At 42.1% G+C, this 22,617-nt stretch overlaps 3 protein-coding genes across 15 annotated transcripts in view; 1 reads left to right on the plus strand and 2 right to left on the minus strand.

Annotated features, from left to right (window-relative positions):
• Positions 1-1,898, minus strand: part of ESF1 (ESF1 nucleolar pre-rRNA processing protein homolog) — a 30,003-nt gene extending 28,105 nt beyond the window's left edge. The window contains exon 1 of one of the 3 annotated variants that reach the window (XM_083495575.1): positions 1,805-1,898. The gene's annotated coding sequence lies outside the window, so the exon portion shown is untranslated. Of the gene's footprint in view, positions 1-1,662; positions 1,781-1,804 lie in introns of those variants that run through there. The other 2 variants (XM_083495576.1, XM_083495577.1) reach the window with 2 other exon arrangements.
• A 17-nt stretch (positions 1,899-1,915) lies between these two features.
• NDUFAF5 (NADH:ubiquinone oxidoreductase complex assembly factor 5) lies at positions 1,916-11,508 on the plus strand. Of its 4 annotated transcripts, XM_083495705.1 has the most exons (12): positions 1,916-2,295; positions 3,651-3,691; positions 5,458-5,521; positions 5,979-6,026; positions 6,129-6,232; positions 7,600-7,639; positions 8,440-8,637; positions 9,088-9,148; positions 10,178-10,261; positions 11,014-11,096; positions 11,260-11,349; positions 11,383-11,508. In XM_083495705.1, the coding sequence occupies exons 1-11, from the start codon at positions 2,083-2,085 to the stop codon at positions 11,347-11,349; spliced, it is 1,026 nt and encodes a 341-aa protein (XP_083351831.1). In that variant the 5' UTR covers positions 1,916-2,082; the 3' UTR covers positions 11,383-11,508. The 4 variants fall into 4 exon arrangements, 3 of the variants coding, with proteins under 3 accessions (XP_083351831.1, XP_083351830.1, XP_083351832.1); XR_014524097.1 differs by lacking the exon at positions 9,088-9,148; XM_083495704.1 differs by having other exon boundaries at positions 11,260-11,508.
• A 2,754-nt stretch (positions 11,509-14,262) lies between these two features.
• Positions 14,263-22,617, minus strand: part of SEL1L2 (SEL1L2 adaptor subunit of SYVN1 ubiquitin ligase) — a 44,651-nt gene continuing 36,296 nt past the window's right edge. For all 8 annotated transcript variants that reach the window (XM_083495605.1, XM_083495598.1, XM_083495604.1 and 5 more), the window contains 5 exons: positions 21,583-21,748; positions 21,420-21,494; positions 17,345-17,514; positions 16,358-16,486; positions 14,263-14,399 (listed from right to left, as the gene is read on the minus strand). In XM_083495605.1, coding sequence (XP_083351731.1) covers positions 14,280-14,399; positions 16,358-16,486; positions 17,345-17,514; positions 21,420-21,494; positions 21,583-21,748 — 660 coding nt within the window. In that variant the 3' untranslated portion in view covers positions 14,263-14,279. The remainder of the gene's footprint in view (positions 14,400-16,357; positions 16,487-17,344; positions 17,515-21,419; positions 21,495-21,582; positions 21,749-22,617) is intronic.

Genomic DNA, 22,617 nt, shown 5'->3' on the forward strand with positions numbered 1-22,617 from the left:
TTGGCGATTTTTGAAGCTTTTCCAAAACTTTTCCGACACCATGCTTCGCAAGACGAAAAATTTGCTAGACGAAAAAACTCGCGGAACGATTTAATTTCGTCTTGCGAGGCACCACTGTATAGGCAAGGCACTGTGAGGTTCAGCAGAACCAACAGAAATGCACCCCACCCCAGTTCCCAACACAGGTTATCAATGAGGAAAATCAATCCCAAAACCAGGTGAGAAGCCAAACTGGGAAGAATCAAGATAATCAGGATCATCCAGGAATTACTGGATATGAGAAAACAGCACATACATGAACTCTGCCTAGAAATGTTTGATACATACAATTATACTGAATAGCAGTGACTAAGGAGGGTTTCTTACAACAGCTTTTTCCAGGGCAGCTGGCATATTGCCATTCTTTGAAAGGAGAACTCATTATAATCTGCTCCATTCACGAGACATTCCTCTCTGACTATATTAATCAACCATAGCATGCAAGGATTTAGAAGGCAGATAGTAGCAGTGGATAACTTCACAGTTCCAGGGATCCCATTAACATCTCAAGATAAACAGGACAAGCAGGTGCCATGGGCATATCAACACAACATGTAAATCCAGGTCAGACTTGAGGAAAAAGACCCTAAGATCTTCTTCAGATACTTTAGTCTAGGAGCCCCTAGCAAATAAGGCTGGACAGATGGCTACCAGAGGGAGGATCTTTACAGTGGTGGCATCCCAGGAGCAGAATGCTCTTGCCAGAATGGCTTGTCTGGTGCCAACACTGAAATCTTTCCAGCACCAGATGATTACCTTTTTTATTTCTGAAAAGCTTCCATCTTTCTTGCTTTTTATTTAAAAAAGTATGTTTTAGATCATTTGCAGAGTTTCCATATTCTGCCACTGGATTTCTTTTGCTCTTGATTTCATTTAAATGTTATGTTTTATATTCTATTTTATACCTTATGATCTTTACTTAAAAACTGCTCAGACAATTTTAGCTGCAGTTGTAGTGACTGCACACTGGGTACAACAGAGTACAAAACATACATGTATGCTTTGAAATGAAATACAGTGGTACCTCAGTTTAAGAACAGTCCAGTTTAAGAACGATTTGGTTTACAAACTTCATAAAACCGGAAATATTGTCTTGGTTTGAGAACTTTGCCTCGGTCTAAGAACAGAATCTGAACGGTGGAAGAGCACCGGTGGCAGGAGGCCTCATTTGGGAAAGCGCGCCTCGGTTTAAGAACAGTTTCAGTTTAAGAACAGACTTCCAGAACGGATGAAGTTCATAAACCAAGGTACCACTGTATTTCCCCGACTGAAAAGTGCAGAAACCAATGGCTTCAAGTTGCAAGAAAGGAGATTCCGACTCAACATCAGGAAGAACCTTCTGACATTAAGATTTCTGTCTGACAGTAAAACAGGCTTCCTCGGAAAGTGGTGAACTCTGCTTTTCTGGATGTTTTTAAGCATTTGCCACGTATGATCTAGTGAGATTCCTGCATTGCGAGGGGCTGGGCTAGATAACCCTCGGGGTCCCCTTTCGAACTCTACGATCCTATGAAGGGCGGTATACAAATTTTATAATAATAATAATAATAATAATAATACAACAATAATAAACCCTCTCCTGAGGGCTAGCTAACACGGAGCAGAAAAGCGTGGTATACGCACAGGGAGAAAGCACAGCAGCAATGAAATAAAGCCGAGAAAAGCGCCTCCTACGAACATTTACGAACAAGGCGCCGCTGCCTCCCTCATAAGAGGCGCAACCGCTCCACGGGGCCCACGACACCCGCGTGCTCCCCATACTCACCGCAGCTTCTCCTCAGGATACTCAGGCGCGAGGAACTTCCGGTCTCGGCGGGAGGAGGGGGGGGGAAAGCACGCAACCTCTCGTCACTTCCGAAAGACTGCGCGCCACTGCGCATGCGCAGCGAGCGCTTCCTGGGAAGGCCGGCCTCCGGCGACTTCCAATTGGAAGGCGCGGTCAGCTGAGCGGGACGACAGTTAAGCTTCCCAGCGAATGCGAATATAAACTGAAACAGAAGCAATCCGTGGAGAGTGTGGCGCGCGGGTTCGAGGCAGGAGCGCATGCGCATCGCTTTCTCGGCGATGGGCGCGTGGGCGCTGCTGAGGGGGCCGCACCGCCGCCGCCTCCTCTTCCTCCTGGGCGGCAGTTCGGGGCGCCGCTCCGCCGCGGGCCCCGGCGCCCTCAGCCCCTTCGACCGGCAGCTGAAGAGGAAGCAGAAGGAGTGGGCGGCGGCGCGGCCGGAGATGCAGCGCTGCGAGTACCTGAGGGAAGAGGTGAGCGCCGCTGGGGAGGCGAGGGCGGAGAGCCCCCGGGCCGGGTTCCTGGATGCGGCCCCCTCGGCCCCCGCCACCCAATGCCGAGAACGTAGAAGGGACCCTTTTCGTGTACAGTGTTCGGGCCAGCAGCTTCAGCGTCCGGTTTTGCGCACTGGGATCCACGAAAGTTGACTAGGTCTCAATGTCATTCGGATAGAGTAGCTGCGGATCATTCGACCCACCAAAGGTGGTTGGAGGGGCGGGGCATAACTCTTCAAACCAAGTAAATAAATAATCCTGCCTCCAGGAAAATGATAATAATAAATAATGCCTTATTTATCTGCTGCTAACCACACTGCCAGCCTTCCAGCAATAGGAGTCCAAGTCCATGTGGCTGATCGCTAGCAAATGGGAAAACGTCAGTATAAAAATATATAGTCCTAGATTTACTTTGTCGTTCCTGTTCTCTTTTTTGCTGCCTGGATTCAGACAACACCTAGCGTGAACCATGGTTTGGCTGTTGGGCACACCTTGGCAGGATCCTGCACTCTTCCCTCTGTGCCTTTGACATTGAGACTATGGCTAGTGCAAACCCTGCAAACTTTACAAATATGTTTCGGACTACAATGGTGCCTCGCAAGATGAAATTAATCTGTTCCGCGAGTCTCTTCGTCTTGCAGTTTTTTAGTCTTGCGAAGCACGGCTATTAGCGGCTATTAACGGCTTAGCGGCTTTAAGAAAAAGGAAACAAACTCGCAAGAACTCACAAGATGTTTCGTCTTGCGAAGCAAGCCCATAGGGAAATTCGTCTCGCGGAACGACTCAAAAAACGGAAAACTCTTTCGTCTAGCGAGTTTTTTGTCTTGCGGGGCACCACTGTATCAGGTCAAAGTGAGTTCTGTGTCTGGTACGAAAATAGGGTTGTAGTCAACTGAGTTTTACACAGAGGTGATCTTTTGAAATTAATGACCATGAGTAACTGCTCCAGTCGTTTCAATGGCTCTGTTGAGTAAAGGTTAGCTGGTTGCAATCCATAACTTAACCAGCCTTACTGTACATTGTGCCTTGATTTGGGGAGGCAGGGGGAAAAATTTGCTTTTCTGCACCAGCAAATGTCTTACAACAGTTCCAGGAAGGGAGGGAGAGTAATAGCCTGCAGGAGCTTTCATGATCACCAAATAATGGTTTGACATTCTGTCTGAATTAAGCCACTGATTGAGCATCACTTTTCAGTTAAATGTGGAAAAAGTTAAGTTTTTCCTAAGATCAAAATTGGTAGTGATACTAGTTAATCTGTAGTGGTGGTTAATTTATTCTCTGGAAGTGGTGAACCCATATAGTGAGAACCAACTGTTCCTTCTTCTGTTTCACAGGTTGGTGGTAGGATAGCTGACCGTGTGTTTGACATAACTAGGTAAGATATTAGCCTATCCAATTTGTATGTCTAGCTGTTTTCACAAAATCCATGCTATTTCAACTATACTGTAAAGTTTAAAGAAAGTTGGGTATGGGGAATTATAAAAGCCGTGTTGGTCTGACGCAGGGTTAAACCACAGAGCCTAGGACTTGCCGATCAGAAGGTCGGCGGTTCAAATCCCCACGACGGAGTGAACTCCCGTTGCTCGATCCCTGCTCCTGTGTAACAAAATGCTTCATTTAGGTCGTCCGAGCTCCTGTTGCCCGGTCCCTGCTTCTGCCAACCTAGCAGTTTGAAAGCACATCAAAGTGCAAGTAGATAAATAGGTACCGCTCTGGCAGGAAGGTAAACGGTGTTTCCGTGCACTGCTCTGATTCGCCAGAAGCGGCTTAATCATGCTGGCCACATGACCTGGAAGCTGTACGCTGGCTCCCTCGGCCAATAAAGCAAGATGAGCGCCGCAACCCCAGAGTCGGCCACGACTGGACCTAATGGACAATTTTTTAATTTTTTTATTAGACAGTAAAACGGTAATGTTTCCATTCAGTGGAAGGTGTGTAATTGGGAGTTGGATTTGGATCAAAACAAATATTGTACTGTTTTGTTTCTTGAAAGTTTCATTCTTTGTTTTTGCTTTAAAAACTTTTAAAAATTATATTTCCCCAATATGAATTATAATGATAACAAACAGAAATGTATTGCATAGAAAATACAGCATGTCACATAAGAGAAGTTTAAGACGTTTACACTGGTATAATTTAATAACATTCATCTCTTAAAAGAGAGCAATCTAGTAACCAAGATTTGAGAGCATACATTACCTGGCTGTGGGTCAGTGATAAAGAAGAAAATGTAAATTGAGATATTTTGAGGTAACAGAAGGAAGACTGATAGTTATTCACATGCCTGTTTAAAGGTATAGTTAAGAACAAGAGACCAAAATTGGCAGCCATAAATGACACTGAATCTAGATTTGTGCATAAGCTGAATGAACCAAATGTCCATTGCGCTTATACATTTGTATATGAAATAAAATAAAATGACTTTGGGAGTACAGTGTTGTGTGCTGCTGTAACAGCAACTTGTGTAACTAAGCAACACCTTGTAAAATATGATTAATGAGAAATAGCAGCAGACATAATAGCAAAAATTGAACATGTGCCTAAATGTAATCACGTTTAGAAATAGTGGTTTTTAGTGAAACTTTAAGTGAGGTACATAAGGTTGCAGTATTCTTTCCACAGATCTGACATCATAATGAAACTTGTCAGAGAAACCTTCCTATCAACCAATTGCAAGTGGAGGTTGCATACATTTTGCATGTTTTAACTTACAAAATTTTGAGGTGACATCTTTGAAGACATGAACTCATGGGTATAATAAAGAAAGCCTTTGCAATTACTATTAAGGCATTTGCTCTCCTGGCTGAAGCTGTTACGTTAACGGCATTGAACACGAAGGGGCTAACTTATGAGTAAATTTATGAGTAAACATGCAAAGAATTGTACTTCAGGTAAAATGAAAGGGCACAGCCCTTCAGAGGAATGAGACTTCAGAGGAAGAGACTTGATCAGATCAGGCCTATACATCAAGCCAGATATTCTAAGTGCCACTTAGTTCAGAGGGACTTACTCTCAAGTAAGTGTACACAACATTGCAGCCTGTGTCTAACTTAGAGAGTAAGAATTGCACCAAAGCATTATATATTAGGAGTCTTACTGAGCTGCATCTTTGCAAATAATTTGCATTTATTTTTCCTAAAGGACTTTCCCCCTTGCATTGGATCTTGGCTGTGGACGAAGCTACATAGCTCAGCATTTAAATAAGGTATGATTTCCTCTGGATCTTTGGCTTAGATTTGAATTACACAGAGAGAACTGAATAGTAGATCTACCTTGGGCTTTTCTCTTATGCATAATAAAAATAGATCTAGCCACAGTGGGTTGGATCCAGACTTGCCAATGTCAAATCTGTTTTGAGTCTGTTGTCAGCAAAATTCTGAGTGCTGTCACAGACAATGCCATATTAATAGCTTAACCCTGTGATTGATAACTTGGATGTAAATCACATTGGCCTCTGATAGGATTTACACCCACGTGGATACGATTGCAGTTTATGGTGTACATTACACAATATTGTCTCCCTGCAGAATAAAGCTTTTAGATACGGACCAGGATATTCTTCTTTTTGTCTGTCTTCACCCAAACTAACTCTCTCATCTTACTCGCCCCTAGATAAAATCGGGTAAACGGTTGGAGACAATTTATGATCATTTTTGTTTCAGGATGTCATTGAACAGCTTTTTCAAGCAGATATTGCAGAAAACGCTTTGGTAGGTAGCTGTCTTGTACTTGCTAGCTGTTTAATCCATGATATTGAAAAGTAAAGCACTTTAACTGCAGTCCTAAGCCATTTCTATTCTAATCTAATTTAGAAAAACGCAATAGAATCCGAAATACCCAGAGTCAGTGTTATAGCTGATGAAGAATTCCTTCCTTTCAAGGAGAATACATTTGATCTTGTTGTCAGTGGACTGAGGTAATTAATAAGTGAACTAAAGGTAAACAAAATAGTTTCTAGTGATTGCGGCTTGGCTCTGAAAAGGCTTGTGGGTGTGAATTAAAGCATTTCCATGCATGGGGTTAGGTTGAGGAAGAGCTAACTTTCTTCAGAATTCAGTCCCTAGCACTATAACAGTTGCTGCTTTGGGGCTTCTGAGCTACCAAGATCTACAAATTATTGTTACGTGAAGGGAAAGGGGGCTGAAAAGCTCTAAAGCACAAATAGAACACTGCATATGTTCCTTTGGATCCTGGCCTCTGTATCTTAAAAACACGTGGAAGCTAACACTTCTGTTGGATACCAAGCCATTACACACTCACCTGGAAATAAGTCCTATTGAACTCAATGGGGCCTACTTCTAAGTAGATATGTATGGTAGTACAAAGTTGGTCTCCAAAACCAGTATGTGGTGCTTTTACCATTAAGGCTTTCTGGCTGGTTTCAGAAATTATTTCATCCAAACTGGGAGTGGTTGTTACCACTAACTACAACTAGTTTCAAAAGCAAGCCAACATCAAACCATGGCTTATGAAGCTGGCTTGCTTACACTGTCATAGCTCAAGCAGAATGACAAGCTGAGTTTAATACTGCTGATCATCCAAACACACGAAATGAGGTGGTGGGTGGTGGTGTGTGGAACAAAAGAATCCATGGCTTAACTTGGTTCCCTCCAGATGTTGGACTTCAACTCCCAACAGCATGACCAACAGTCAGGGATGAGTAGTGTTGTAGTCCAAAAGGTCTATAGGGCACCAGGTTGAGGAAGGCTGTACTAAGCCATAGTTATGTGTTGCACATATGCATGGCTGCATTTGGATGCATCTGGATTGTTTAACAGCAAATACAACAGCAGCCTGCTTTAACGTGGCAAGATTCCCAGTGTATTTGAAAACCTCAGACAGTTTCAATCCTAGACCTGTAGAGTTGGAATGGACCCTGAGGATCATCTAGTCCAACCCCCTGCAATATTGGACTATATAGCTGTCCCATACAGGGATTAAACCTGCAACCTTGGCATTATCAGCACCACGCTCTAAACAACTGAACTGGATATTTGAAGTCGTGTAGAAAATAAGATTCCAAGGCTGCAGTCCTATGCATGCTTACCAAGAAGTAAGCCCCACTGAACTCACTGGGACCTATTTCTGAGTAACTATGCATAGGATTGCACAGCAAGTGTGGCTCATAGCTCTTGTCTTAGCCTTTTCTTACTCTGTCATATTTTATATCCAATACAGTTACCTTTGTGCCAGTAATCCACAACCTGTGCTGCTTGAAACTTGCATTGCTGAGAGAGCTCTATACCTTTTATTAATCAATTTTTCATTTAATTGTTTTTTTAGCTTGCATTGGGTAAATGATCTTCCCAAAACATTGCACGAGGTAAGTACAAGTATTACGGTTCCTGTAAAGTTGATAGATAGGAATTTGGCTGAGTATAACTACTGGTGAGAGTAATATTTAATCATAGAGTTTTTCCAATATTGTGCTGGCCATGTCTTTACATTTTCCAGTTGGAAACTGGGAACTATCTCTCCCCCCCCCTCTCTACACAAACACACACACATATTGAGGGGGTGTCTTTTTAATTGTTACCCCTCCAAAAAAAACCCACTGTTAAAACATTCAGGTACTGGAAATGTGAATATATATCTTAATCAGATGCTTTGTTTATGTTCTCCAGTCAACCTATATTCTAAATCATTTATCCTTGTGCCATTAATTATGTACCTTGTAAAAGTAGGAGGTATTGGCATGCACAGAGTAGTATAAAAATACTGGGATGAGGATGATCAGGGACCCTGAAAATAGACCAATGAGGACTGAGCACTCCTAGTGAGCAAAGAATGCTGACTTGGGAGGAGGAACACAGGGGAGCGAATGGTATGGCTGGGGGTGGGGTGGTATATTGTGGTTTACTGCAATGGGAAGTGTTCTTGTGCATGCTACCTGATCACTCATGCTTCCCTCCTCACCTGACGCAAGTGGGGGAAGCAAACAAGGAAGCCACAGTGAAAACCTGGCTGTGCTGTCCAAACCAGGGATTGTGGTTTGTTTCTCCCTAACAAGCTTTAATAAACCATAGTTGGTTTGGCTTGTTTTGGGAGCGGAGTTTGAACTATACATATCACCACAAAACAACTTTTGTTCATGCATTACTTAATTGCAGTGACTTGTTTCAGATACATCGAATCCTTAAACCAGATGGAGTATTTATTGGTGCCATGTTTGGGGGAGACACGCTCTATGAGCTTCGTTGCTCTTTACAGCTGGCCGAACTGGAAAGGGAAGGTGGATTTTCCCCACACGTATCTCCATTTACTGCTGTCAGTGACTTAGGACATCTACTGGGAGGAGCTGGCTTCAACACATTGACTGTGGTAATTATCAGTTACAAGAAAAGAAGCCCTGAAAACAGTTGCTTATTGAAAATACCTGAATAAAGTTGTGTGCTTTTGTTTCTCCATATTCATACCTCAATTCTTCTTGGCCAGTCTTTCTTAAGAAGCTTCCCATTCTGTTGGCTGGCCCTGTTCTCTTCCTTTTTCCTTCAGAGGCTCTGCCTCTTGGTCATCTTACTAATTAGGTTTCTAATTATCACCTACTCCGTTTTCTCATTTCTCTATTTGCTGTAAGTGGCACAAAGCTTTCCTGTTGCTGGCTTGGTGTAACTTGCTTTATCTTACCAAACTCCTCCTCTTCTATTGTGTATGGAATCAAGTTTAACTTATACAAGAGCTGTGTTTAGTCTTGCTTGTGTCCCACTATTGGGCCTTTTTGAAGTGCATTATTTTGAATATGTTTAAAAACCTAAACCTTCCTATTTTTAGGATACTGATGAAATCCAAGTTAATTATCCAGGGATGTTTGAGATTATGGATGATCTGCAAGGCAAGTCTACTTTTTCTCATTAGCAAATTAGCAGCATAGCATACTATTCTGTGTATCATGGTTAAATGCCCTAGGCTTTGTAGAGGGGCATTCCAGGTGGCTAATCCATGACACCTATGTACCCTGTACGTATATTCTACGGGTGGCACAGGGATCCTGTGTGGTCCCCCAGATGTTGTTGAGCTACAGCTTCCATCATCACTGACCATTGGCCATGCTGGCTGGCGCTGATGATAGCTGATGATGGGAGCCCAGGATCCCTATCCCAGTCCTACAGATTGGTTAAACAGAGTAGGGTTGTTGTTTTTTGTTTTGTTTTGTTTTCTACAATTGAGGCTGATGTTTGAACAAGAAAACATTGTCTGCTAGCCTTTGAAGGTAAGGGGGAGCACTAATGTATGTTACTAGTAGTGTGCATCTTGAGTAGGTAGCATGCCACCTCTGATCAGTTGTGAATCTCCAGTCTAATTTTAGATCAAGCTGAATAGGTTTGTGCAAAAAATAAATAAAGGAACCACTTGTACAACTGGGGCAGGTAGATATTGCTGCCAAAGGGCAAAATACTTGTTTTAAATCATCCTTGACTAAATTTTACCAAAAAAAATGGAGCTACAGTCCTACACACACTTACCTGGAAGTAAATCCTATTGTATTTGATGGTGCTTGCTTCTGAGTAAACATAATATTGTGTTTTAGAAAACAATACTTCTGGAAAGTTTTCCTCCTGCTGTTTAGAAGATGTTTCCATCTAAAGTGGTTAAACCACCTATCTGTAATAGTCTGCATTACTATATACTGCTTTGTAAGGTGTCTCTAGGATTTGTTACCATGACTGCAGTCCTATGCACACTTCTCTGAGTAGAAGTTTCTTTGAACACCTCTAAGTAAATATGTATATGATCAGTTGGCAGATAGGATTTTTGAATTGCATATCTCGTCCCATATTGTCATATTATTGATCTGAAATGCAGAGTGTGAAACTCATCGTGTGTGCTGTATCTTCTTTTAAAGCCTGAAAACTATTTTTAGGTATGGGAGAAAGCAATTGCTCTTGGAGCAGAAAACCTATGCTACACAGGGCAACCATGTTGGCGGCGGCAGCTGTGTACAGAGGTGAGTTTGGTGTTTGAACTGGAATGTCTTAACTTGATGGGATGGGTACCTTTGATAGACCTGTATTGGCTTAAATAGATTAAATTTTACTATATGGTGAAAAGTTGAGCCATAGCTGTCTCTGAATAGGTTTGTGCCATATCGTTTCACCAGCCTTCCCTGCAAACAAGTGTTTTCAAGGCTGGTTGCCCATCCTTTTCTGTTTTCTCACATCTTCCTCCTCCCCACCAGAATGCACACAGCTTTCCAATGCTGGAACATATTTTGGTTCCCTTAATGCCGAGAAAGAGTGGGAGCTCACAGCTGCTTCATTTAGCTGGGCAAAGAACCATGATATGAAAGTTGTCATTCTTTGCTCTCTTCTGCCAAAAGGACCAGCAGAAGTGGAGGTTCATGCAATCACCATAGCAAAAGAAAAGCCGCGCACTAGCATAACCGTTGGATGACTGTTCTTTTCCCTAGTCCTTAAAGAATTTAAAGGGCAGAAGCTGGCCAGAAAGGCTTCTGGTACAGAAAGTGGGTGGATAGTTGGCTGCCTGGATTCCTGACTAGCACTGCACATCTTAGTCAAGTGGCTCATTTCATGCCTGAGTTGCGCATCCAATGACTTAAGTAGCTCCTCAGTATCTAAAAATAATATAAAAATATATATTATGCAAATAAAATTATGACTACCTGCTTAGGCAATTAGGTCTGTGTCCTATTCTGCAGTATTTCTCTGGCATTATGTATAATACATGTTTCTTCCATAGAAATGTATGGAAATGATGATGGGACCGTACCTGCAACATTTCAGATATATTACATGATAGGTTGGAAATTCCATGAAACCCAGGTAACGTGCATCCCTTTGATTACAACTAGAGTGTCTAAATAAGCATATATTTACATATATTGTGTTAAGCTTTTTCAGTGGAATTCCTTTACCAGCTTTTATTTAATTTTATTAAATTCCATGCTCTTCATACATAACATGATTCCTTCTGTCTTCTTTTCAGGCAAGACCAGCACAGAGAGGTTCTGCAACGGCGTCATTTGGTGATCTGAGAAAAATTAATGAGCTAATTCCAGGAGGGAAAAAGCTTTGAGATGTGGTGGTGTTAGTGGACTTTTCCACTGTGGATATTCACACTGCCATGTGCTTTTTAAAACTGACGTGCCACTGACATTATTTATGTATGTAAATAGAAACAGCATAGGTGTATGGATTTTTATTGTATAATGCCAAATAAAATCATGGTATTTCATGTTTCTGTATAGAATTCAACTGACAAAACATGAGAGAATGTAACAGAAAAGGTCATATATATTAGGACTAGGGTAAGGTCTAAAGCAGGGGGTGGTTAAGGATCAGGCCCCCAGCAACTTTTTTTGGACCCCCAAGGCCCCATTAAGTTTGGCAGTGCTCAGCACCTGCTGAGGCTGCAGCTTGCCCCCTCTTCACTCATTAGATTGAGTGGAAGGGAACAGTAGCCCTTGGTCCAAAAAACAACCACCAAGTATAGGCACCCCTAGTCTAAATCCATATGAGACGTCCACTTTGCTGAAGCCGAGCAAATGTGGGTCTGGTCACTATCTAGATAGATACTAAGTAGGGCTTTATTTCAACTTTCAAAGCTGTCAGCCTTCAAATCACCACTTGACTCCTTGATCGGTCTTGCTACCCCTTTCCTTCTCTATTCTGTGATTCACGCAGAGCTATGTTTCTCCCTACTTCTTGGATATGCTTCCAGTCCATTGAGCAGTCTGTGAGCTGGAAATCATGGGAAAAGCTGAGCAAGAAAGAAATGTAGCTGTATGTAAATCATGGGCATTTACCTAGGGAAGACATTGACCTCTATTAAGAGACTGGAAATGTGATAAAACATTAAGCTTGATCAGTTAAATGCATAAAAATTATCCTATCCTGCTTCCACAGAGCTCAGAATAACATTTGCTTTCTTCCTCTGTCCTTTTGTTCAACTGACTGGCCCAAATTTACCCACTGTGCTAACTCAGATTTGAACCATGTTATTGGTCTCGATTCAGACCAGTCTGCTACACTAACACTGCCCTCTTCCAACTTTGCTTATGGGTACTGATAAACAATAGTTCGTGTAGAGAAAGAAATTAGCATTTTGTCACCTTAGCAAATAAGTCAAGCAAAGGCACAATTAATCCCAGCCTCAGTTCTTAAAGCCATTTAAAGTAATCTGAGAACTGTGTACAGTATATCACAGACTAAAATTAAAATTCTGGGGCAAGAAACATAGGATTTTGACCCATATATTCACACTGAACGAATTTACATAATTTTGTCTCTGCTAGTCATGGAGGACATATTGGCATTTGCTTAGAATCAAATTATTAATTCAATTCTCAGTTTCACACACAAGCCCAGTGCTAGTGGCACCTCCACATTGTATGAAACAGTACTCTGGAAGAGGACCCAGGAAATCCCAAGAGCACATGTATGGGAGACTGTGTGGCCTTTTGCAAGCTTGCTCAGAAAGAAGTCATGCCAACATAAGTTGCTCCCACACATTTATTACAGTTAATACCAGGTTTCTTCACCTATGCACGGAGAAAGCAAGATGAAGACTGCACATCCCTTATTTAACACGCATTACTTTAACCAAACCACCCACCCTCACTAATACTACTAAAGAAGCTCTAACACGGAACATTAAAGCCCAGACCTATGCCTAGAAATGCAGCGCAAAAGGAAGTCTGGATGAGTGAAGTTGAGGTTAGATTTGAACTCAGCGCTTCTGAATCCTGAGTAATAATCTTAAAGATACGTTCTACCCAGCCATAAATGCTGAAAGGTGATAAATGCTATTTACAACAGGGATGGGGAACCCTTGGCAATTTGGCTCACCTTGAGACCCAGTTTGGCCCATGAAGCAATTTCCCCCCAACCACCACCCCATGTCAGGTATGGGGCATGTAGAAACAGCTTGATGGGCTGTGTGACCCAAGTTTCCCACGGGGAACTGGATGACACAGCTGATCTCTGCAGAAGGCAGGCTTCACCAATATTAACCAATAGCCATCTCAACAGTACAGTCTCATTAACTTGAATTCCACACCTTCACCCATCTTTAAAGCTGCAGGCTTACACTTTCCTGGGAATAAGCTCCACGGAACTCAACGAGAATAAACTTCTCAACAGACATGCATAGGATTCCACTGTAAGTTTTGCAAGTTTCTTTCGAAGCTTGCAGAGGAGTGTAATGACAGGCTGCCTTCAAGAGGAAATGATTTCAGTACACTATGGCCATAAGAAATTTAACTTAAGAAGCTGAGGGGACCTCCACCTTAACTGAAGCTTTCAAAGGTTGGGTTCATGCAGAGAAACAACCTCAAAGAAACAGCCCAGGAAAATAAGACAAATATTTGATGACCGGAAGAAAATAAGCTAAATATACTTGAGCTCATCCAGACTTCTTTTTGCGCCACGTTCTGCAGCTCCAGGTCCATGCTTTAAAGATCTGTGTCCAAGTGGGTTTGAGGTTTTTTCCACCTGGCACTTTCCCTGGAAAACCCGCATGTTACCACTGAATCGGAGCAAATGGTAAATTGTAGAAAACCCAGTTGCCATATGCTCTGATTCAGTGGTAAAATGCAGATTTTCCTGGGGAAAGCATTTGAGGGAAAAACAACACTGAGCTTTAAAGCCCAGACCTGTGCCTAGAAACGAGGCATGAAAGGAAATCTGGATGAGCGCTGAGTGACATTAGAAAATACTATTTCCAGGCAAGATTGGTACAAATATGCTATTTATACATGTTTTTTAAGGCACAGCTTGCAAGGTTATGAGTCAGGTGGCTTTTGGTTTCAGTTAAAAGTGTTTTGTTTACACTTCAAACCGAATGGTGGTATGGGGAGGGAGTACTACTAATGTATTTTATTCGGTTTTGACTTGTTGCTTTTTAATGCTGAATAGAGACTAAAGTAATATTTGTGCTGAAAACTATGTTAAAACCATAAGAAAAAAATGAGCAGGACTTTCATAGAACTTTCATACCCCTCCTGTTTAATTTTGCCTACTGCTTATCAACAGTATAAGCAACAAAACAATGACTATCATCACAATCAGATCCCAATGTAGTTTTAGCATGTGGTCCAAGTCCGGCAGTTTCCAGTTTCCCGTTTGCTATAGAAGAGAAGAAGAAGAAAGTATTTTCAAGGTGAAAAGCTTTGCTTTGCAAATACGACTTGCACAATAGGTATGAGCAACACCTTTCTGTATTATCCACTTTCCTCCCGGGTTACTACTTGGTCTCAGGTTCATGGCATGTATGCTTCATTCCTGGTGCTATAACTATAATGTAACTATAACATCCTGATCCTATGCTGCAGGTCCTCCCCTCATCAGCTTTGCTCAGCTCCATAAGGGTGACTTTGACAGAAGGACCTACAACAGGCATAGGCAAGCCCGGCCCTCCAGATGTTTTGGGACTACAACTCCCATCATCCCTACGTAACAGGATCCGTGGTCAGTGATGATGGGAATTGAAGTCTCAAAACATCTGGAGGGCCGAGTTTGCCTATGCCTGACCTACAACATGGACAAATCCCCATGTGGCTCAGGATTTGGGTTGTTACCCCAAAGAGCAGAGAAAAGAGTTGAGCTACAATGGCATTCACCGAATGATCTTAATTTTAGACTGCGTCCTTTCTTCAAGTGAAGGACAGTTTAAGAATAAAATAGGCATACACGCCTTACCAAATAAAGGACCCTATGCCATTCATAGTCAGGTTCTAGAGTTCTATTAACACAGAGCATTTTCACGACATCATGGTTTCAATATACACTGCAAAAAATGCTGAGATACGATTCTGCCCACCAGTTTGTTTTGGTACCCGGGAATAACCTTAACAAGTGTGCATCCACAAAAAAAGAAGAAAAGGCTTCTGTTCATGGGGGTGGACATGGAGGACTGTTTAAATGCCAAACTATTTTGCTATGTGGGAGGGAGTCCCTGGCATTCGTACAGTATACACCGCCTTCCATTTTTGTCCTCTTCCTCCAGATTTGGGTGCGGGGGGGGAATCTGTACACCAATAGATAGGTGGAAGGCTCCAGTTTTTCTGGGAGAAGTAAGTTCCTCTCATGACAGCTGAAAGTTTCTTCAAGTAACACCTCCTCCTCCAAAATGGTGGAAGTTAAAAGAACTGCTACCTAACCATAACCCCTAACACCACTAACCCTCAGCCTCACCCTAACTGCTGATCCTAACCCCATAAACCCTAACACACTTACCCCAACACCAGCCCTAACCCTCACCCTAACCAGCCTCTAAACTTAAACCTAACCCTTACCCTAAAACTTCTTAATCCTAACCCCCTAACCCAAACCCCAAACTTGAACCCCTAAACACAACCCTAATCCTAACCCCCAGCCCTAATGATCTAACCTGTACTCCTAACCCTAACCACTAACCCTAACCCTTACCCCTAACCAAACCCTAAACCTAACTGTAACTGTAACCCCAACACACTAATCCAACCCTCTAACCCTACCCCAACCCAACTGTAACCCCAACCCTCACCCTAAACCTAACCCTACCCAATCCTAAACCTAACAATAAGCCTAAGCCAATCCTAACCCTAGTTTAGGAATTTGGTTTAGGGGTTCAGGGGTTTGGTTTAGGGGTTGGGGGTTCAGGTTTTGAGCATTAGATTTAGGGCTTCAGGGCTGGGGTTTAGGGTTTGGGAAGAAAGTATGAAAAGTTAGAGTCCCACTCAAGGAATGGCAAAGATTGCCATTAGGCTTAGTAGAAATACATTTAGATTTGCACATCTAGCCCCACTTTCAAGATTTGATACTTAAAATCACACTTCTGTGAATTATACAGGAGGATTTCAGTTTCATATGGATTCTGCATCTGAGGAAGTCGCTCCAGTGTGAAATTTCAATTAGCAACAACATTTGCATGTTGGGAGCACGTTAGGTGCCCTGAATCTTAAAAACTGGTCTAAGAGCATTCTAGGTTTGACAACTACAATGACTACAAATAAGAGTGAAGTGCAATTTCACAAAGAGGGTATCTTGGAATAGCAGACCCTAATCAAATTACAAGAGGTTAAGTTTGTGTAAATCACACTTACCTTGAGAAGCTGAAGATCTGTGAACAAGTGCATCACTTCTAGTCTTATATATGCTAGGAACACTGGTATGAAAGCATCTGTGCTTGTCTCAGCTGCCAGGTCATACCACCTTCTAGCTAAGTGTATATCCTAAAGATAGAAAGGCATTTCTAAAATTTGCAAGGGCTTTATGAAATATCCATGGTTAAGGCACCTTCCAGTAGCAATGTCATTGTGGCGCTCTCAAAATCATTTTGATTGATATGGTAAGGGCCAATCAAGATTGTCAAATTCTATTGACTGAATCAGAATTCTTGCTTGTATGCATAGTTTGCATGCTTTAGCATAAAGCCTTGGGGTGATTTACTATATTGTAAGCATCAGTCAGCCTAGAAAACTAGCGAGGAAAAGAATCACTATTTCCTCAAAGGTAGTTTAAAAGCGTATCTCAAGATCCAAAGAACTGCAGGTAGTGACCCCTTTTTGCATAGATGTTTGTCAGCAACCCCTTCCAACAGCATCTCTGAGCAAAACCAAACACTGTCTTCTGGGGGAAAATATTTTTGCATTCAGGGTGCAGAACCACTTTATACTTGTGCATGGCATGAATAATGTGGAGCTAAGCCACTGGGTCATTTGTAGTTCCACTTGTTAAATAAGACTAACATATTCCACCAATTGTAGTGTTATAGTCCATTAATAATGGTGGAAATCCTCATAATCTACTGACTTCTCAATTCTTTAGCTTTTCTGAGCTGTGCTGGTTATCCTGCTGTCGCAGTAGAAGAACATATTCAGTGTCTTCATTGTTCCTAATATACTGATGTGTTGGTCAATATTTAGTCAATACTTGATCAACTGACCACATTTTTGGACAGGTCAAGAACCCTGCCCAAATGAAAATTCTGTGTCCCACCCACCTTGGTTCTTTAACTAGAATATTCACAATAACCAAAGTTTACTTGCAGAGCTAACGTTTGATACAGCACCAGACGTAGATTATGTTACCTTAGGAATGCCTAAACCATATTCATACATATATGCCAGATTGAACATGGCTTGAGCATTCTGTTGATTAGCAGCAAGGTTGTAATGAACCGCAGCTGTCAAGTAATCTCTCTTTATTCCAAAACCATAGAAGTGATAATCTCCCGTTTTAACTCTGGCAAATATATTGCCTGCAAGACAAATAGTTGAAAAAATATTATGATTGCTTTTGTGGTTGTTATTTATAATATCCCGCACCTATCAATCCAAGGTGGTAGAGAATGGATTCTTGGTCATTATCATTTGTGCCACCAGTTCTGAAGGTGGTTCTGAAAAGTGCAATTCAAACAAGGTGGCCTCTCTCCGAAATAGGTTTCTGTGCATGTGTACAAAGACACTGGACCACATATGACCCCTGCTTCTCCACCACTTGTGTTGACTTACTCTGTTTTCAGGTTCTTGGCTGGATCCCAGCTATTCAGATCACAAGTATATATTAGAAATGTTTCTTAGGCTACCTGCCAATAAAACTTGTGAGGCAGCTTACAATGCAGTAATCCAATTAGATAAGACAAAGAGACAGTGATACATAGATAAAACAGCACTTGAAAACTAACCATAACAGAACAGTTGTAACAAGCCTACACTCACCTTGAGACACACAAAAAAGAAGTCTGGAACTGCAATTATTTGAGAATCGGTGCCAGATTACTAGCTCTCAGAGCCCATGTTGCTATAAATACATATGGTGCTATATTCTCACCCCTTTGTAACTGGGGTAGTTCTGAAAAAGAGTCCTCATAATGGAAGCTCTTCTAGGGACTTCCCCTGCATGCAAAGACAGGCTCTGGCAGATTGATTGGATGTGACCATTAGTGGGTCCAACAGTCAAGAAAGCAGTTTCTGCACGAGCTGTAGAGGCACAGGCGGGGCTCGTTCACCTGGGGAGGTAGCCCATCTCGGAGAAGGAAAACTCTGAACCAAACCTCCACTGTCTTGCAGGTGTACTTGTCTATGAGAAAGACTTCAGGAGTAAACCTCAAGGAACAATCCATATCCACTGCTTTATGGGACTTCTTTGGGAGATGTCCAAAAAGTACAATTTTTTCGCTCTATAGGACACACTTTTCCCCCTCCAAAAATTAAGGGGAAATGTGTGTGCGTCCTATGGAGCAAATGCAGGTTCCTTGGCTTCAGTGATAGCAACCTTGGCATTATCAGCACCATGTTCCAACCAACTGAGCTAGCAACGCGAAGCCTCCGAAGCGCAGAGGGAGTGCTCCCACCACGCTCTGGTGGCTGCGTGTTGCTTTCGCTGAAGCCTGGAGAGCGAGAGGGGTCAGTGCGCACCGACCCCTCTCGCTCTCCAGGCTTCAGGGATAGCTGCCTGAAGCCTTTGGAGTGCAGCGGGAAGTCGCGCTGCACTCCGAAGGCTTTGGGTTCCTTTTGCTGAAGCCGGGAGAGCAAGACTCTCCCGGCTTCAGCAGAGAGGGAGAGCTGCGCAGCGCCCCTTCAGCAAAGTGGGAGGAGAAATGGAAGGGGCTCCGTTTCTCCTGCCACTTTGCTGTAGGGGCGCTGAGCAGAGAGGGGGAGATTTCTCTCTCTCTTTTTCTCCCTCTCTAAAACAAGGTGCATCCTATGTTCAGGTGCAAAAATATAGAGCGAAAAATACGGTATACCCTAAACAAATCCAGAGTAGAATGGCATCTTGTATGTTTCCTTCTGGCAGCTCCTGCAGCCAAGCTAGTGCCAGATGTCTTGCTTTCCTTTCCTTTGGATCGCATCAGTGAGGCCAAGAGAGGAGTCTTGTCATTTGGACAGCACACACTGCCCAGGTTTGGCAGAACAACAGTACTCAGACTTTACAGCACTGAAGTGTGGATGAAGTACATATTTTAATTCTTTTCCCTCTCCTGCTTCCTATAAATTCTTATAAATTGTAATTATTATTGATACAAAATACCTTTTCCTTATGGTCACCAATTTAAGCAATACATGTTATTACACATCATTTGACACAACTTTGTTAATATATTCTGAAACTTTTATCTCAGTATTTATTGTTATGAACATGAAATTTATTACGGTCAGAGTCCAGCTTGAGAAACACATTTATTGTTATGTAATTGTTGCATGTCAAATGCTCTAATAAAGATAGGTAAAGGTAAAGGATCCCTGGACAGTTACGTCCAAAGGCGACTACAGGGTTGTGGCGCTCATCTCGCTTCAGGCCAAGGGAGCCGGTGTTTGTCCACAGACAGATTTTCGGATCATGTGACCAGCATGACTAAACTGCTTCTGGCTGTGCCACAAACCAGAGCGCACAGAAATGATGTTGACCTTCCCGCCACAGCGGTACCTATTTATTGATTTGCACTGGTGTGTTTTCAAACTGCTAAGTTGGCAGAAACTGGGACTGAGCAACGGGAGCTCACCCCGCTGTGCGGATTCGAACTGCCGACTTTCCAATCAGCAAGCCCAAGAGGCTCGGTGGTTTAGACCACAGTGCCACCCGCTCCCAAAGATATATCCCAATGCAAACTAACAGTTTAAAGAGGAAAATGAGTAAAAACTATGTTGCCAAGAATTGGCACCAGATGAATCTCCCTGTAAATGGCATAAGACACTCTAGGCAGTCACTCAGTCACCACCTGCTTATCTTTAGGCAGAGGAGGAGGACATGGGAAAGGGTCTGTGGTCATTCCTAGGTCTGCTTAAGGACTAGTGGAGGACAGCCTGCTGCTTTTCTATAGTGCAGTGGAGACTCTGGTCAATGCAAAGATCTAGTGGTCTTTAGGACTGCGGAATCAGAATGATGCTGGCAGTGTGACAGTAAACTGCATTTGTTCTGAAAATGTTCCTCTTTTGTTTTAACAGGATTGTTTGCACACTTTGAATCCCCAAACCGCAGGGATCGAGTAGGTTACAAATTTTAGTCAAACGAAAATGGCAATTGGCTTTGGGAATACTTTGCCCTTCTATTAAAATATTTGATAGTAATTCAGGTATGTCATTTGGTGACATGGTTCTAGGACCTGGAACGAGGATGCCCTTGTTCAGATTTGCTGCCTACCCGTCCTGGTTAAGGAAGTACTCTAAAGAAAAACCAAGATCAAAGAAATGCTGAAATCTAAGTTCCCCATTGTGAGCCTCAAGAAATGGACAGGCTGGGATGAATTATGTCCAAGGAAGTGAGGCAAGCTGAGAGCACTCTTCATTCTGACATCTTAGAAAATTCAGTCACCTTCAGGGCATGGAGGACAAGGCATAGCTAGTTGATTTGCTTGAGCAGAAATTAAAGGTTCATGGTAGCTAAGTCTTTACTGCTCAGTGAGTTTACTTCTGTGCCCCAAACATCACGTAGAGACTTTGATAGGCATGTCAAAGAACTGAAAAAATAATTAGCTTGAACGAGCATGAGGTTGCATTTTTCAAATTATCCTTCCTTTTCTCTGACAGAATGGATGGCTCATATGAAATAGCAATGAAGCGAAATTGTTTAAACCATTCATTGCTTCTTTACATGTAACAAAATTAAGTAGAGGGTAATAAAAAAAAGTGAGATTAGTTGGGAATAAAGATAGCTAGGTTGGTGGGGGATGCCTATTCTTGAAGGTCACTTAACGTTCTATCGTCATAGGAATTATATTTGTTATTATTATTATTTATTAAATTTGTATACCATCCTTCATCCAAAGATCACAGGGAGGTTCACAACATAAAAATACAAAATGAGAACACAAAATACATAATAAAAGCAAAAACAAAGCAATAACCCCACTATAGAGATTGATGTAGCAAGGCCATGTAAAAGGAACAAGGTAACAATTAATATGCACATCATTCATTTTTTTACATTTTGTTATTCAGTACTTTATAAGAAATGCCTGTGGGATTGCCATCTCAATGAATTAAGTGGAGGGGAAGGAAAATAATATCTAAATATTTTGTAACAGTGATTTTTAATGACTTATCGGTATTGTTGCATGAATGTAATATTTTCTTCCTATTTAACTGCAAGAGCCAAAATGGGGGAAAATATCATACTAATAAGAGTGGACAGCTAGGCACAGGTTATTTTTAACTCTGTTCATACCTTGATTTGCAGCCCGCTTCCATAAAAGAAGAGCCAATGGATATATCTGCTCTCGGTGGAGAAGTTTAACGTTTTCTGTAACAAAATATTAGCATCATTTGTCTTAACACAATCACTGTGTTAAAGAATGCAAGTAGGCAGCATAAGATAAAGTTTCCCTTACCAGATTCCATAATGTGAGCTGAATTGCACTGAGCTACTTCATAGCCCATTTCTGCTAGAAGTGCATATTGAACAAGAGATGAATCAACATTGCCAGTCTGGTAAGCAAAGTGTGCTGTCAGGAATTTGTCTGACCATCTCCCCAATTCACATACGGTTCTGTAAAGCTAAATAGCAAAAAAAGGACAGACATTAAACACATACAAAGAACACCAGAAGTTTGTAATTAACTTTGCCTTAACAGCAGGCTTAATGGAAGAAAAGAAGATTAAAGGGAGACGCTAGACAGGGCAGTGGTTTTAAACGGATGCCACCAATGTGGGCACAACGCTTCAGGTGGCAGTCCTAGGCATATTTACCTGGGAGTAAGCCCCCTGAAAACAATGGGACTTCTGAGTTTCTGAGAAAAAAAATCCATAGGTTTGTACTATGAAACAAGTTCAGCATGTGTTGTGCTTAAATCTCCTTTGAAATCAATGCAATGTGCATAGCTTTGGCTGGATTGTGTCTCATGTGTGTAATGTTTGCAAAACATTTCTTCACGCTAAGGACACAAATGCCATGGGGAGATGCAAAAAAAAAAAAAAAGTACAATTAATTCATCTACAGACTAGCAACTACCCAAAATCTTAATATTTTGTAGCCTCTTTGATAGAAACCTAACTTTGGAAGGTGGGGGTAATAGATGCCAGTGGAAGATTTTTTTGCTAAGTCTAAGCACAAGAGACTCATGAGAAGAGAAGACTCGCTGGAAAAGACCCTGATGTTGGGAAAGATGGAGGGCACAAGGAGAAGGGGATGACAGAGGATGGGATGGTTGGATAGTGTTCTCAAAGCTACCAACATGAGTTTGACCAAATTGCGGGAGGCAGTGGAAGACAGGAGTGCCTGGCCTGCTCTGGTCCATGGGGTCACGAAGAGTCGGACACGACTAAACAACAAGCGTAAGAGAACATGTTTGCCATGGTTGTGGTTGGGCAGAAAAAAACCATAAACTTTTCCTCCCCACACACTGTAGTCCTGATGCAATTTTGGC

The sequence above is a fragment of the Podarcis liolepis genome (genome assembly GCF_965112155.1).
Source record: "Podarcis liolepis genome assembly, chromosome: 3".
NCBI classification, from domain to species: Eukaryota; Metazoa; Chordata; class Lepidosauria; order Squamata; family Lacertidae; genus Podarcis; species Podarcis liolepis.

What these genes read in the sequence shown, in the direction of transcription:
- NDUFAF5 (XM_083495704.1), top strand. Translation starts at nt 2,083, where the DNA reads ATGCGCATCGCTTTCTCGGCGATGGGCGCGTGGGCGCTGCTGAGGGGG. An exon ending in CTTGTTGTCAGTGGACTGAG is followed by an intron (nt 6,233 to 7,599) that starts GTAATTAATAAG and finishes TTGTTTTTTTAG; the next exon opens with CTTGCATTGGGTAAATGATC. An exon ending in GGCGGCAGCTGTGTACAGAG is followed by an intron (nt 10,262 to 11,013) that starts GTGAGTTTGGTG and finishes TTTCTTCCATAG; the next exon opens with AAATGTATGGAAATGATGAT.